The sequence below is a fragment of the Neltuma alba genome, unplaced genomic scaffold (assembly GCF_004799145.2).
Source record: "Neltuma alba isolate B1F8T4 unplaced genomic scaffold, ASM479914v2 tig00010912_pilon, whole genome shotgun sequence".
NCBI lineage: Eukaryota > Viridiplantae > Streptophyta > Magnoliopsida > Fabales > Fabaceae > Neltuma > Neltuma alba.
Genome location: NW_021635690.1, coordinates 179986 through 197372, shown reverse-complemented (window position 1 = coordinate 197372; position 17387 = coordinate 179986). Strand labels below are relative to the sequence as shown.

Here is a 17387-nt window from a genome sequence, read left to right as displayed (position 1 = left end):
TATATTTGAATTAGTCTATGATTTAGGAATATATGTTTCAGATTCTGATTTCTTAGCTTTTAAGTTGATTCTGTATCTTTTTTCAAAGTCCTAGTTTCCCGGCCAAATCCCTAAGATCTTGGCCCATAAGCCTCATCTACTTGAGGATGCTGCATCTATTTATTTCCCATTCATTCCATTCGAATAAACAGTTCAAAATCATAAGAATTCTACAGCCATGAATTAAGAAAATTAGATGTAATAATTCTCTTTACTAGCATGATACAAGTCATAGTCACAGATGCGCACACTCAGCAAGATTAGCAATGTTATCTTGCTTACATTCCCCTCAAGCTAGCGAATGTCTAGCATTCCCAGCAGCTTGTTGCTCCAATGTTCAAACCTAGTCCTTGGGAGAGAGCTCTAGGGAATAAATCTACAATTTGTCAACTAGTAGGTATAAGCATCAGATCAACATCGCTTGAGTCTATTTCTCTCTTTTCTTTTTATATGAATGACTATCAATCTCCACATGGTTCATTATAATATGGTGAGTAGGGTTGCTGGTAATCCTAATAGTAGTTATGTTGTCACACCCCATGGCAGGTTAGCACTTTGAACCACCTAGGGCAAATATTTATTTAAGAAAATAATAAACAATACATATCATAACATAAAATCGAAGTATACACGTAAGCAATATATATAATCAAGTATATGATTTACTTTACAAATTTTTTTGGCCCATTGGAAATTTATCTTTTCTAAATCTATCTTATTTTATTGTTATTGAAAATTTGTATTCATATTTAGATTCGGAAATTTTATTTTTTTTTTTGGTTACCAAATATTACGTTTACATTTACATGTAGCAATTGTTAGATTGTTATTAACACTTTGCTTTATGACTTGCCATTAGGCACTACAACATCATGTTTGGAATTAACACAAAATTAAGGCCCTAAAACTTACAGAAGAAAGAGAGACCATTTTGGAAACTGGGAACCTTTGCTGTAGTAATCTTCTAAAAGAGCTCCACTCCTTCATTGGTGGATGAATAGCAGCTTCACTCGGCATTTCATGATCAAATGGAGTAGCCTTTGCATCTCCATCCAATCGTCTCAGTGGATCAAGAAATTCATGGTTACCAAGGTCAACTGTATCAACCTAATATGAGAATATTAACAAAAAATTTAAAGATTGCCACAAATGTATGATTCAAAAGCCCAAAGAAATATCAAGATATGTTTTTTATTGAATATAATAATTCAAAAGGAAATTTTAAAAATTTCAAAAAATTTGAAAAAGGAAAATAACTTCGAAGTTCAAAAAAGAGTAACAATAACCTATCTAAAGTAGAAGTACACATACAAAACTCAGGACGAAAGCAAGAAAATAGCAAGGAAACTAATGCGAAATAGATAGAACCTTATCAAACTAAACTGTTAAACAGACTGGGAAACAAGAAAAGAAGCTAGCACGCACAAACTTTGTGTACCAACTTGCAAAATATGATGCAAGGGTCGATGATGGGCATGCCAAGAAGAGTCAAAAGGAGAGAACAAAGTACAAATATAACTTGTAAACAATTTAATAAAACACACACCATGAATAAGACTATGTTTATGACCTGTCTAATATATGAACTGTGACAAGATTTTTTTTTTTTTTTTTTACACTTGTGTGTGCATATATATATTGTGGTTAATATGTAAATAACTATTATTCCTGAAATATTAGGCAGATTATAGGGATTAGATTTAATTCAGATTATTCCTAGAATCACTCTTTGATATCTCATGTAATCTTTCTTGATTCACCTCTTCTTTATATATTCATTGTACAGTACACAAGATGAATACAATTTTTATTATTCACACATACCAATTCTATATGATATTAGAGTTGGTGGATGCATGTCCCCCATCAAGTCCGGCCAAATCCTCTTCTTCCTCCTCCACATCGGAGGAGGCACTAGTTGGGTCGAGCCCCATAAGAAGTCCGACCATGATGGAACCTTTTGGTGGACTGGTCTGATCAGCAGTCCCTTCGAGTCAACTGCTAGTCTCGATGGCTCCTTCGTCGCCATCATTTCAGAAAAGCTCACAAGGAGCAATTAGAGGAAGTGTGCCCAAGCTACTCGACTAGCTATTAGAGGTCACAGCAAGCTTGGGTTACTCACGGGTGAGTCGAAAGCACCTAGTGATACCAAGACTTCAGAGATGCAATGATGGCTCGAAGACAACTGTCTAGTCTCATAGTGGTTAATCAATGCTATATCCCCACCCCTCAAGCGTAGTTTTATGTATCTGCCAACGGCTAAAGATATCTGGGATGCCATATGTGATTCCTACTCTGATGGCGAGGACTTAGCTTGACTCTATGACATCAAAATGAGAATCTGAAATGTCAAACAAGGAAACTAAACTGTTACTGAATACTGGTTGGAACTTGTTGGTTTGTGGCAGGAACTACATATGATTATAGAGGGGGAGTAGTCTTCCCCCACTACCGTTGCTTGGTATAGGCAAAATGTTGAACTTGTTGGTTTAAATCCTAAGTTTGATGATATCCAACGTCATATTCTTAGTCGTTCATCATGAATCAGCACTCATGAGGCTTTTTCAAAAGTCTAACATGAAGCTTCTCGCCGATAGGTTATGTTGCACACTCCATCTTCCTCTGCCTCCAAGTCCTCTCTCTGAGTCCTTTGCACTTGTCAGTAAAGGTACAGCCTCCTCATCTTCCACTAAAGTCAAAGTCACTTACGATCATTGCAAAAAGCTTGGTCACACCCGTGACCTTTGTTGGGACATCCACGAGAAGCCAGCTAATTAGAAACCTCATAGGGGTAAGCCCCATGGCTATCAGGTGTCACAAGACCCTTCCCAGTCTTCTGAATCACTACCAAATTTGTCACACAAGCAACTGCATCAGTTGCTTACTGCTCTCAAAGGCCTTCAAACGTAGCAACAACCACCTATTGCCTCTGCCTTCCTAGCTAATGTAGGTACTACACTATTTGCACTTCATATCTCGTTCCCGTCCAATGAATGGATTATTGACACTAGTGCTACTGATCATATGACCTCAAATACTCAAATGTTTGTTACTTATTTTCACTGTGCTAGTAATGAAAAAATAACCACTACTAATGGAACTACTCCTGCCATTGCTAGGAGAGGCTCGGTTAATATTTCAGATTCCTTTCATCTTAACTCTGTCTTACATGTCCGTCATCTGGCCTGTAACCTTCTCTCTATTAGCAAGTTAACTAAACATGCAAATTGTAGTGCTTACTTCTTTCCCACTTACTATATTTTTCAAGATCTCTCATTGGGGAAGATGGTTGGCATAGCTAGGGAGCATGACGGACTCTATTATCTCAATGTCTCTACCATGACTACCTTGTGTTTGCCAATAAATGGTCGTCTCTACCTCTGAAAATAATGAAATTTATTGGGGGCATAAAAGGATTGGTCATCTTAGTTTTTCCTATTTGCAACATCTGTTTCCTCATCAGTTCTTCATTATGATTTTGGCAAACTTGCCAAACACGTGTACACATTTTCCGCCGTCACATTACAAACCAACTGGTCCATTCTCTATAATTCATAGTGAGGTTTGGGGTTCGTCTCGTGTTCCTAATCGTACCCACACCAAGCGGTTTGTAACTTTTATTCACACGAATGTCTTAGGTTTACTTGCTTAAAGGAAAATCCATTGTTCCTACTATCTTTATGGAATTCTTTAATCTTGTTAAAACTCTATTCACCACCACCATTCAGGTCTTATACGTCGACAATGGCACATGGTATTTTAAGCTTGAAACCTTTCTAAAGCCAGACAACATTGTTCACAATAGCTCTTGCCCTCGCAGTCCACAACAAAACGGTAATGCCAAACAAAAAAATAGGCATCTTCTTGAGGTTGCTAGAGTACTTCTTTTTACATGTAATGTGCCTAAATACGTTTGAGGGGATGCAATTCTTACCGCAACTCATTAAATTAATTGTATGCTGAGTAGAGCCTGCTAATATTGAGTATGTTCCGCTCGTTGAGCCCATCAAGCCTTCTCCTGCTCCTATTCTACCCATCGTTGCGCAAGTGCCAAAGACAGGGGAGAAAAGACCAACAATAAATATCACAAGGTGTATTCACAATGAGATAAAGAGACTATAGAACTCAACATGCACAAAGCCCTACCAGAGCCAGACCAAATGAGGGATTCTGAACCTGCTAGGGAAGTCAACGAAGAAGATTTACCCATTGCTTTAAGGAAGAAGACCCGCTCCTATACCACACATCCTATCCCAAAATATGTATCATAATCTCTTGATTATGGTGCTTTTGTTACTGATCTTGATAAAATCAAAATACCTGACAATGTATGAGGCACTAGAGCATCCTAAGTAGAAGAAGGCAATAATAGAAGAAATGATGGCAGTGGAGAAAAATGGAACATAGTAAGTTGTTGATCTATCAAAAGGGAAGAAAACAGTAGGATGCAAGTGGCTCTTTACTCCAAAATATAATGTTGATGGCACACTCTACAAGTTTAATGCACAGTTAGTCGCCAAAGGTTTCACTTAGACCTATAGGCCAGACTACAATGAGACATTTGCTCCAGTAGCAAAATTAAATACAATTAGGATTTTGCTGCCAATTACAGTGACTTTAGATTGGCCGCCACAACAGCAGGACATTAAAAATGCATTTCTTAACAGTGAGTTGAAAGAAAAAGTCTTCATGACGCTTCCTCCTGGTTTTGATAAAGGAAGGCAAAACCAAGTGTGTAAGTTGAAAAAATCCTCATATGGCTTAAAGCAGTCACCTCAGGCATAGTTTGATAGATTCTCCAAAGTTCTAAAGGATAAAGGTTATAAGCAAAATTTATCAAATCATACAATGTTTCTCAAGAAGAATGGAGCACTAAAGGCAATCCTTATTGTCTATGTGAACAGCATTATTCTTATAGGTGATGATGTAAATGAGATAAACAGAATAAAGATAGCCTAGGGTCAAGAGTTTGAGGTCAAAGACCTAGGAAAAGTAAAGTACCTCCTTGGAATGGAGGTTGCATGATCAAAAAAAGGGATTTATATATCTCAATGAAAGTATGTTCTTGATTTGCTTAAAGAGACTGGCATGCCTGGTTGCAAGCCAATTAAAACTCCAATCAGTGTGAAGAAGAGTAGCATTAAACGAAGTAAGAAGAAAGCAACCACCAAGGAAGAAGCAAAAAAAGAAAAGAACGACAGAAAAATGAAGAACTAGTAGACACTAGGAGGTACCAAAGACTAATTGGAAAATTGATCTATTTGTCACACACAAGGCCCAATATTGCCTTTGTAGTGAGTGTGGCAAGTCAACATATGCACTCACCTAGTAAGAAACACATGGATGCAGCCTATAGAATTCTAAGGTACCTGAAAGGGACACCAGGAAGAAGACTTTTCTTCAAGAAGTGTGACTCTAGGACAGTAGAAATTTACACTGATGCAAAGTTGGCAAGTGCTCAAGAGGAAAGCAGATCAACATCTAGCTATTGTACCTTAGTGTGGGGTAATCTGGTGACATAGCAAAGTAAAAAACAGGTGGTCATATCTAAAAGTAGTGCAGAATCAGAATTGAGAGCTTTGGCTCAAGGTATTATGGAGTCTCTGGTTGAAAAGAGTAGCAGAAGAGGCTCAAGTTCATATCAATGAGCCAATGAAACTCTTTTGTGACAACAAAGAAGCTCTAAACATGGCTCTGAACCCAGTACAACACAACAGAACCAAACATGTTGAGGTTGATTGACACTTTATTAGAGAAAAAAGTGGAAGATGGAATTGTATGTTTGTCCTATGTAACCTCAAGGCAACAACTTGCAGGCAATCTCACCAAGGTTTCTTGAAGATTTGTTCGAGAACTTCACAAGCAAGTCAAACATAATTAGCACCTATGATCCAATTAATATGTAAATAATTATTACTTCCGAAATATTAGACAGATTATAGGGGATTAGATTTAATTCAAATTTTTCCTAGATCACTCTTTGATATCTCATGTAATCTTTCCTAATTCACCTCTTCTCTATATATTCACTATACATTACACAAGATGAATACAATTTGAATTATTCACACGTACCAATTCTATATATATATATATATATATATTCATTTTTGCTATCTCCATCCTTTCCCACAATACATAAATGAAAAGAAAATGCTATTAATGTGTAGTTGATTTAAGTTTCCCAACTCTGGCCCCATCACGGTCTGTTTTTAGTATCTCTTTTTTCTTACTTAAAAAAGCAATCAAATGGATGGCTGCTCCCATAAGTATTTTACTGTTGGTTTATTTCTTCTTCTTTTCTGTTCTTTGTTGCCTCCCAGGGATGTCATCTATTGCATACATCAAGACTTTATTATCGGGCAAAAAAGATTCAAAGGATGAATAGATGATTTGCCAAGATATGCATTTCCATTACACCTTATGTTGGTATTTGGACAGAATCTGGAAATTGGAAGACTTAATCTTATTCATAGTCATGTGGGGAGACCATCAAGGGTTAGAGGCATAACCAGGTGTAAGATGTTTTTAACCTTGTAGATGATCATACAAGAGTCAGGTGGTTGTTCCTTCTTAAAGGAAAATGTGACGCACCCTCCAAATTAAAAAAAAAAAATTTTATCAACTAGTCAAAAATCTGTTTCAAAATAACATTAAAAAAAATTAAGAGTGACAATGGCAAAGAATGTGTTAATTCATCTCTAGAAAATTACCTTGCATCTGAAGGTATATGATATGATATTACAATAAATAAATAACAGAATTATGTGACTTAGTTAGAATAATAGTTAGTTATTAGCAGTTGGACTTTGCCTATATAAACAGGCTTATCTCTCATTTGTAAGTGTGTTGTATTGTGATCAACCTAATGGAACTCACTTTCTCTTCTGTCTATTGCCTTCTACTCTCTCCCTCTTCTCTCTAATTTCCCCTATTCTCTCTGTTTCTCTTCACTTTCCCTTCTCTCTCTCTCTCTCTCTTTGTTTTCCAATAACATAACAGTGGTATCCAGAGCTAGTCTTTCCTCGGCCCTACCCACTACTCGGTTCTTTCTCCCTTATTCCCAATCAATTTCAAGTTCCATGGAGCAACGTCTCCTCAACATCGAACAAAAATTGAATTCAGTTGATGGAATACAAGGCTCTGTCAATAAATTAAAAGAGGCCCTTCTTGGCTTGTCCACGCAACTGCAAGAACTCATACGACAAAAAGACTTGCTTCATCTTCAACATCGAGGATCCTTGGTAGGATTTAATCCTGAATTTGACGCAATTTCCTCCAAACTCTCATTGCTTGAAGAATGGTTGGTCGATGCTTACATCTTGGTAATGTAAGAAGACTATGTTGAACCAGTACGTCTGTTTAGGCCTCAAACGATGCCCGAAGCCAATAGCCTTGCAAGAATGCAAGAGCTCAATTTGCAATGGAAGGGCAAGAAGAACGAGGCCCAAGAGGTATTCGTTGGAATGCAAGAATCGTTCGATGTCAACGGGCAACCACAGAAGAGTCCTCAAGATGTTTGTGAAGACAAGTGCAAGAAACCCATAAAGATGTCAACAAAAGAAAGAACGCTTGAACCTCCTGTTCCTCGACAAGAAACCGAGAGCAATGGTGCAGCCAAAACCACGTGACTAGACTTCGTGGAGCGAGCGCAGACATGTTCACATGTAACACGAAAGACCAGAGATGCGAAGGTGAGCCCGAAGACGACGACGAATGGAGTTATGGTTGCCACGCATGGAGTTGTTAATGCTCTTCACAAACCAGAAAATGTGGGGTAGCGTGAAAATCACTTCTGCTATTAATGGGTCTCTAAGTGTCGACTTTGTTACAGGATCACAAGACCTTTCGCACGCAACGCACAGGCGGAGCAACGAAGAAATCACATTTGCGTGTGGTGGATACCAGCCATTAAGGTCGAGTTTTACAAAAATGTGTTCGGGATTGTCTATGTCTTCAAACTTGATGCATAATCGAATAACTTGGAGAAGTGAAGACCATGTGCAACTTTCAAGACAAATTGAACAGGTTATGGATTGTAAGTGGCAAGCAAAAGCTCATTTTGAAAAGTCAAATGCCCAGCTGTCTCCCCTCTTCTGTAAGTGGCAAAAGTATTGTGAAGATCCACTAAGTTTGATTAATGGTTACACAAGCCTTATCTTTCAAGAAAAGGGCCCAAGTTCGTTGCTGCAGTGGATCAATTCAATCAAGCCCACAAATCTATCACTTAGTTGGGTCTCCTTTATTCAAGTTTTACCTACAAGAATTCTAATTCAGATATGGTTCAAGGGAACGTTAACCAGAATGCTTCAAGGCTCTGGTTTGGTGCAAGATTCTATGTATCTTGACCCTTGAGGGCAAGTGTCTTTTGGGAAGGGGGGTATTGATATGATATTATAGTAAATAAATAACAGAATTATGTGAGTTAGTTAGAATAATAGTTAGTTATTAGCAGTTGGACTTTGCCTATATAAACAGGCTTATCTCTCATTTGTAAGTGTGCTGTATTGTGATCAACCTAATGGAACTCTCTTTCTCTTCCATCTATTGCCTTCTACTCTCTCCCCCTTCTCTCTAATTTCCTCTATTCTCTCTGTTTCTCTTCGCTTTCCCTTCTCTCTCTCTCTCTCTCTTTCTTTTCCAATAACATAACAGTATAAAACATCAAGCCACTTGTATTCACAATCGACAATAAAATGGACTCACCAAAAAAAAAAAAGGCACTTATATTTACTATGAATATGAATGTCCCGCAACCATTTTAAGGCAACAGATGACCACTTCAACTCCCTTCTAAGGCTATCACTCAATACAACCGGTGCCTCTCTTTATAAAAACATACCGCCACCGCTCAAATGATCACTAAAATATTCCTATAAAGGTCTTTGGGTGCATTGTCTTTGTCAACAAACTTGAGCCTAAAGCTTTAAATTGCATAATTGTTGGATATGTAACATCAAAAGAATTTAAAAATAAATTAATAAATAAAGGTCATATCGCTGCTATTTGCTAACAATGAGAAAAGTCTTCTGCTCCCTAATGTCACTTTCCAAGAACAAAACCATTCGAACCCTAGAATTTCATTCAAGGAGAGAGTTGAGACAATGAATGGAATTCTCACTGTTGCTGACTGAAGAGGCAGGAACAGCATAGCTTAAACGATCATGACTAGGGTAAATATAGACAGAAACTGGGTTTAGCTACAAGTCATCTACTCCCTAGAATCTTCCTAAAATCGTGGAGATAAATGAAATAATAGTGGCAGTAGAATTATTCTGAAAGGGGCCAAAATACAAGGCCCATTACAATAAAATAATTAAATGATAGAAAACCCCAGCACATAGAAAACAGTGTCTCCACTACTACGGAGTAAAACAACACACTCCAGCACTTCCCTTCAAGCTGGTGTGTAGACGTTGATCATTCCTAACAGAACTTAGATCCTCAAATATGTCTCTGGGGAGCAGTTTTGTTAAAATGTTTGTCACTTGTGCTTTTGTGAGCATGTAGGAGAGACCAATGATTCCCGCTTCAATCTGATCCTTTATAAAGCTACAATCAATTTCTATGTTAGAGGTGTATTGTGATACAAACCAAGTCAAATTAGTCAACAATCAAATATCAATAACCAGTTATATACTTATATTTGGGGAAATCTAATAACTAGGAGAAGCAAACACTGTCCCTTCCTGCTCACATAAGAGTTAAGCAAAATATAGAGCCTTGGCTCTTAATATTGTGAAGGGAAGGCCTAAAGGTCTCCTAAAGGAAATTCAAATCAGATACAATGGCAAGGTCATAAATTTGTGATTACGTGGTGGCAATCAGTCTAGCCAAAGCCAAAAATCCCTGTCCAACATGACAAGACTACACAAAGAGATTGATTGCCATTTTATCAAAGAGAATATTGTGTCCACTGTTGTAGAACTCATGTACACCTACTTAATTATTATTATCAAGCAATTTAACAAGTCTACATAACGAAGTTACTTTACAAGGAGAAAGAAAATGAACATACAGCTAACAATAAAATCTCTTCCGCACCTCCTTTCCTTGTCCAAGCCCTCGGAGCCCATTACTAGGTAATTATATGCTGACAAAGCATGAATTCGATTTTACAACCTCAAAGACCATACAATTTTGGTCTCGACTTCTATAATTATAGTCATATAGATTTACAAAGTTTTAGTCTATTTTGATTATTATATTGCTTCAGCTGAGCAATAACATAATTGCTTGAATGTCCTAAGACAGAACAAACATACTCCTCCGGTCTTTAATATAAGGCCCATTTAACTAATTTGATTAGATTAAGGAAATTAGGTAAATTAGTTAATTATAAGAAAAGTGACACATTTTTCCTAAAACACCATAATCATCTTTCTTAATACCTCCTCTCCCTCTTCTACTTGATTATGGTTGAGGGAGTATCTATAGGGGTAATTTAGAGAAAATTGATAAATATGAGAAATGGGTCTTATATTTAAGACCAAAACCAATTCAAAAATTGGGTCCTATATTAAGGACCGGAGGAGTATTTCTAAATCCTAAATATGACACCCTAAATCATACATACTGACTACAAGTACAGACAGAGCCATGTCTGTGTCTGGAACATGTTGAATACTCATTAGACATAATACAAAACAATGTAATTCTTCAAATTACATATGACATGATTGTCAATCCATCTTAATATGTTGAAGAACAGGACTAAATGAGATGAATAAAGGTTTTCTTAAAATAAAATTCACATTCCAAGCTAATAGATCATAATTCTTTTCTTTCTTTCATATTTTCTCTACCAAACTGATGAATGAAATCACAAATGTACATATTGGTTCAAGATCATACAAGTTAAAACCAAACAAAATATAGCCAACTAATCACTTTAAAAGGCAGTGTGCATCCAAAGGGCTTAATTGAATATCGATCTATATTAGTCACGTAAAATTTTGAGCAACAAGACTAAGGTTTGTTAATCAAACCAAGAAAGTGGGAAAAGTAGCAAGGTATAAGGACCTGGATGTCAGAAATTGATGGAGCCGCAAATGGATGGCTATCAGTGGGAAAGCGAGGAAGCACATGAGAAGAATGATAGGCACCATAAGTGCGAGGTCTGAACTCCATGTAAACCAGATGAAATGGAAGATCTCAGGTTTTAGTCTGTTACAGTTCAACAAACTAGTTACTAGAAGCAAGAGACAGTTGTGAACAGTGTTTTGATTGGTGAGAAAAAAGAAACAACTTCAAAGCCAGGTTCAACGGTTCTTTTCAGCTCTAGTTCTCTCAAGAATGAATTAAAAACCTTTCTCTTTTCCATTTTTTAGTAATCAACAGTATATTAAATACATTTATGCTTAATTTGAAATCATGCCAGAAGAACCATGATAAATGAAACACCAAAGGAAATTCTACATCTACATTAACGACTATACTGAATAAATAGGAATATAGGATTCAAACTTGATCTCATTTCCTATACTGCTTCAATGAAGCCACAAGTTATCGGCAATTATTAATCCTTGTTCAGTACTCTAGCAGCATATTAGTGGGCAGCAAGCTCATACCATAAGATTAACTGTTCAAAAATGAGTTCAAGACGTTAAAAGAACAATCAAAACAGAAAACCACAGGCTATTATAATAATCAAAGAGGCCTAGATCACACCCCATCACGTAAAAGCATAATAGGACAGAATCAATAGCCTCTCGTGTCATAGCATTCGTGGCAACCACCGATACAAGCAAAAGATGCAAGTATTACAGAGTTATCAAAATCAATTAAGAAAAAATAGAGGTGGACGAATAATCGCTTAGCCTCCGATTTTCACGAATTCTGTGGGGGGAAAAATCGAACCTGTAGTTTCGGAGTGGGAGCTTTTCCCGTTGCTAGAAGTCCCTAGTCGTGAAGCTCAGATTTGTTCACTCAAAATGCCGACCGCTTCGAACTTCACTCTTCAGACCAACATCAAATCCGCTGGACGGTGCTTCAGAGGGTCCTGATTGCCAGCATTACTTCTGTGAAGGAAGGAAAGAAAAACTGGATTGCCCATTTGAGTTGATGCCTTTGTTAGAAATTAACGGCCTGTTTGTTTACCTCTTCTGAAAAGAGTTTTTTGTTTTTAAAAACAAAACAAAAAAAACAATTATTTGTTTTTAAAAACTAAAAAACACAAAACAATTTTAACATGTTTTTTTATTTTGTTTTCTATTTTGGAAAATCTGAGACTTTTCCCGGCTTCTCTACTCACTCAACAGCTCCCTTGGAGGGTTGGAGTACTAGTCAGTGTGTCAGCCTTATGCTTGCCATCTCCTTATCCTCTGGTCTCATTTCTCAGTGCTGGTTATCTTCTCTACTTCATTTTAGCAGTCTCCTCTCCGCTCGGTACTTGCCTTCTCTAGTCTCCTCTCCGCTCGGTACTTGCCTTCTCTAGTCTCCCCTTCCTCTATGCTCAGTCCGTAATCGGTGAGTCCTCAACCTCTACTCTCTCTCTTTTTGTCTGATTAATTTAATGGGTTTTAGATCTAGAACTTGATATGAATCATTTAATAGATTTATGTATATAGGATTTGTTTTTGTTGCTTACTGTAACCCTTATTGTTCCATGCCACTCTAATGTTGAATAATTTGAATAGAGCAAAAATGGGTAATGCAGACAATCTAATAGTTGGATCATCACCAGACAATGAAAATTTGACCTGATTTCTTTCCTTCTCTTGAACCATTAAATTCTTAAACTAATATGTTTCACTATCACAGGATAATCCCTTTCTCTTTTTTCATTTTCCTTCTAATTATCAAATCTATAGCAGATGTTGTAGCTTCCGTATGTAATACCACCGAGGCACCCACTCGTTCCCAACTAGTTCTTTCATGTGTATTACCCAGGATAATCTACTTCTACTTCTTTTCTAGAAGTTTCACGTTCTTATTGTCAATGTCAATAACATTAGTAGAAAAGTATAGATAAGATTTTCTCGTCATCTAGATAGGGTGGATGCTTTAACTCCAAACCAGCACTATATATTTAGGAGCTAGCATAAGTGTGGTTGTGGTTGTACATGGTGGCTGTAGAAATTATATGTTATGTAGGGAGAAGGTGTTAGGATATGGTATGTGTGAGAGGTGAAAGATTTGAGGATTGCCCCCAAAGGGGGCCCAAGATGGGGGTGAGGATGTTGGAATTCTTACATTATTGAAGGCCAGATGTCTTTCTTGCGTTGTCCTTTTAATTCTGAGTACATGTTTGGAAACATGTTGTCAAAGGGTTGCTTCTTGTTCATTGGTGCTAGGTAATTTTTTCTTCTTGTTCATTTAAATATGCAATCTCAACTCCTTATATTTTCTTTCTATTCATAAACTTGTGGTTATAAATTACTGATTAGTAAATGTCACAAAAATTAAATAGAACAATTGAGTTTGTTAGGGCCAAACAAAAACAGAACATCCCATTAATTCTTTCTTCATGAGAAAGATTAGATCTAAGGATTTCAGAAACCCTCCTACATCTCTCTCACCCCTTCAATTCCTTCCTTCTTAGAATTGAATCAATTGATCAAATTTCCAATTCTGGATTGCTTTCTGATCAATCTTTATAGAATATTTACATACCTTTTTATGCCCTCTCATTTTGCCAGGTAACTACTAATTTTAATATTTGTTTTTCAAGTGTTTGAAATATTAGAATGGATAATTGCCAAATATCTTCTTCTTCCTTTTTTATGGTTTCTCGATTAGCATTTGTTCTTGATGTTAATAAGATATGCTTTATTTTTTGTATCCAGCTTCACTAAGATGTCATTATTAATTAAGGAGAGCCATAAATATTTGATTAAAAAAACAACATATCTGATTTCCAAGATTAACAAGTTGGTATTTTCAATTTTTAATCATAACAAATGCAGTCTTTCTATTCTTCTATTTCTTATCTTTCTTTTTAGTCATCTTTGTCTGATTGAAAATATATTTGCTCTATTGCTTTGTTCCATATGATGCACACATCAACAAGTGATTTTCATTGGAATGATAGATTAAATTGTGATGTTAATTAGGCTACTTTATTAGTTTGTTTTCAATATACTCTCGTGGAGGAAGATTTGAGTTTTTTTTGTCTTGCATCATTACAGTTGGGAAGATTTGGGTTATAGAAACTTATAACAGTACATGGTTGGAAACATGTTGTCAAAGGGTTGCTCCTTGTTTATTGATGCTAGGTAATTTTTGTTTGTTGTTCATTGAAATATGCAATTTGAAATGTCCTATCTTTAACCCCTCAGAGTACGCATTCGTGAGCGTTATGATTCAAATAGATCACGACACAAGCCTGTGGATTTAAAATTTCAACATAATTACTCGGGTTACTATTTACTGTTTAACTTCCAAGTTACATGTCTAGCTTCAAAAATTCATAACTAAATCTATAAAAATCGTATTGAGGTGTTTTAAAATTCTATGGAAAAATATTTTGATACTCTTTAAGGGAAAAATATCCAATTAGACTTATCCTTACCCAATTCGTACAATTTAATCAATAAATATTACTGTTCATTTGATAAAATCTGGAACTTCCAGATTCTGTGCTTCAAATTTAGAAATTCGTATTTACTTGTGTACACATCCAATTGAGGTGATCTACCTCTCATTTTAAAGCTTGGGATATGTACTATGAGTCTGCCAAATCTCGTGACTTAACTCATTCGTTTGATAGGTCAAACTAAAGCTACAAACTCACTGCTCCAAGACCTACGTTTTATCCCTTAACATCTCTTTACTTTAATTCTTTTTATTTCTTTGGCATACATAACATGACTTACATCGTAGGAGAATTACATATTGAATAATAATATCATTCATTAACATGAACAATTCTCCACTTTCTTCTCCTTGCTTCTCATGCCATTATTGCCAATCATTGATTGACCTAAATGGTTGGTTAGGGAGGGGTGAGATTCGGGGGAATCTCAGTAGCAAACAATACTATATTAATCATGCTAGATGGATGCTAATGCACTACACGCAATTTGTTTATTCTCTTGCTAATTAGTGACATATTAGCATGCTCAAAGCTAACTTCTTGATACATGGCCATGGAGACATAATCTGCTCATCATGAATAGCAATTACAGCAGCTAAAACATGTCACAATAACATTTAAATAACATGTACACAGCAACACACAAGCGTACAACATCAAGCAATGATAATAGGTAAGTTCACTACCTTGCACCTCAAGCTTTCCTCTTACTTTTCCTTTGACTCTCTTGACTTTCCAACTATGTGGGCATTCGGTTAACATCACCAAACATCCTCTTGGATGTTCCAAAGGTCCTAAACATAGTCATAATGATCACACAATCTATTAGGACCAAGAGACTATATAATGTTCAAGACAAGCTCTCTTGAACCTCAATCCTTTCTCTTGCTTTTAGGGTTTTTTTTTCTAGTTTTTCTAACATAAATCTCATCATTTCCCATCCTTAAGATCCATTTCTTGTCAATTAGGACCACTTTAGATGGCCTTAGATTCAAGAAGATCAAATCTAAAAATTTTGCTTCGCGGGTATTATTCATGCAGAAATTCCAAAATTTTTGCTTAACTTTGAAACTTCATAATTAATTCTAGAAAAATCAAAACTGAGTGGTTCCAAGTCTCACTAAAAGCTCCTTAAGTTCTCTTTAAAGGAAAAATAGTTTTAGGAACCAATTCTATGCTGAACAGTACTGGAATTGTACGGAATCCAACACCCATCCAAAGGTTAAACACACTGTTTCTAGATTCCAAACTCTAACTTTGAAAAATCACCATAAATCGTACTCATATCCAAATAAAGTGTTCTACCCATGGATTTAAAGCTTCAGAGTGTACTTTAATCATGCAAAATTTTAGAATCAGATACAGAGAGTAACTTATTCGAAATAGGCATCAAGGTAGATGCTATAACCATCACATACCTTGATCTTGAAGCTTGAATCTTGTTCCTTCTTCTTGGCCTTGACTCCTACGTTTTTGTCTCTAAATTTTGGCAAAGTTTTTCCTCTACAAATGGCTGCCAAAATGCTCTTTCAAGGTGGGGTATTTATAACCAAAACTTTGGCTTGAATGGACCAAAATGCCCTTGGTGGCTAATAGAAAGAGTAAGGGCAATCTTGAAACTTTAAGTTGACTTTTACATCATCATTGCATCATCTTCTTGCATCATCCTTACCTCATTCGTCTAGAAGATGCCAAGTGTCACAAATATGGTGGGGGAGAAGGGATATTAGATCCTAACTATTGGATCAAAACTTGTTCCCTAAGTTTCCTCTTATTTTACTTGGCCCACGTTTCTCTGACTTCCTTTATGGCCTTCCAGAGCTCAAAAAATTTTTCTATCTACTCCATAAATTCTTTTTAATTCTAGAGAATATCTATAAATTTTCTTAGGCCATAACACTTCCTTTAAGCCTTGCATAAAAATTCATTTACTAAAATACCCTTTTATCTGTATAACCGGATTTTTATTTATTAAAGCCACTTCGCTGATCTTTTGGTTGTGAGACTAATTTTATAAATTAGTACAACCTTTTAATCATTTAATCTCATTTTTTTTATACATTTTTGAGGTCTCTTACTATTTCAAATAATTACCTCAAATAGTATACTTTTTACAGGCCATAACCTTATAAATTCTATTTAAGCTACCACAAGGGTATTTACGTCTTTTCTCTTCACAAAAGAGCCTTAGAATATTATTTCCCATTTTTTTGGGATTTTTTTGGAATTCTCTATATACTCTTCCATTTTTACCTCTGTTGGTCATAACTTTCTGAATTTACGGTTTAGTCCCTACTTGTACTTAATTTCATAGAATCCTCTCTTTGAGGTTTCTATCTTAACCTTTGGCCTGTATCTAGCCTCTTTTCTCTCTCTGGGCCTTCAAGACTTTACTGGAGCCTCTAACTTTTATTACACTTTAGCCCCTTAAAACTTTCACTTTGCAATTTAGTCCCTAAAACTGCTTTGACTTCCTTTCTCATCTTTGAGACTTCTGCTCAAAAGGGGTCTAGTAGCCTACCCAATTCAGGCTATTTTTGGTACTTCTAGACTCAAAAGTTGGGATGTTACACAATATCAACTCCATGGATATTTAGGCCATCTAACTAAGTTACACAATTCCATTGTTTAAATTTTCCTTAACCTCATTAATTATGGAATCATCATAGCATTAACCCTTCAGCTGTAAATAAAACATTTTCCCTATTTTGAATTCTACAATTGATTGATTTTATGCATGATGGACATAAATGGTAATTTATCAAACATTGAAATGAACAACTTTGAGGGATCTACATCTTTATCAGGGTCA

The 17387-nt window shown here is 36.1% G+C and overlaps 1 protein-coding gene across 1 annotated transcript in view; it reads right to left on the bottom strand.

Moving 5' to 3' along the window:
• Positions 1 to 12071, bottom strand: part of LOC114759885 (VPS35 endosomal protein sorting factor-like) — a 48068-nt gene extending 35997 nt beyond the window's left edge. Inside the window, exons 1-3 of the mRNA XM_028949111.1 lie at positions 11899 to 12071; positions 11062 to 11205; positions 952 to 1146 (exon numbers count right to left, since the gene is read on the bottom strand). Coding sequence (XP_028804944.1) covers positions 952 to 1146; positions 11062 to 11169 — 303 coding nt within the window. The 5' untranslated portion in view covers positions 11170 to 11205; positions 11899 to 12071. The remainder of the gene's footprint in view (positions 1 to 951; positions 1147 to 11061; positions 11206 to 11898) is intronic.
• Positions 12072 to 17387: the final 5316 nt, after the last annotated feature.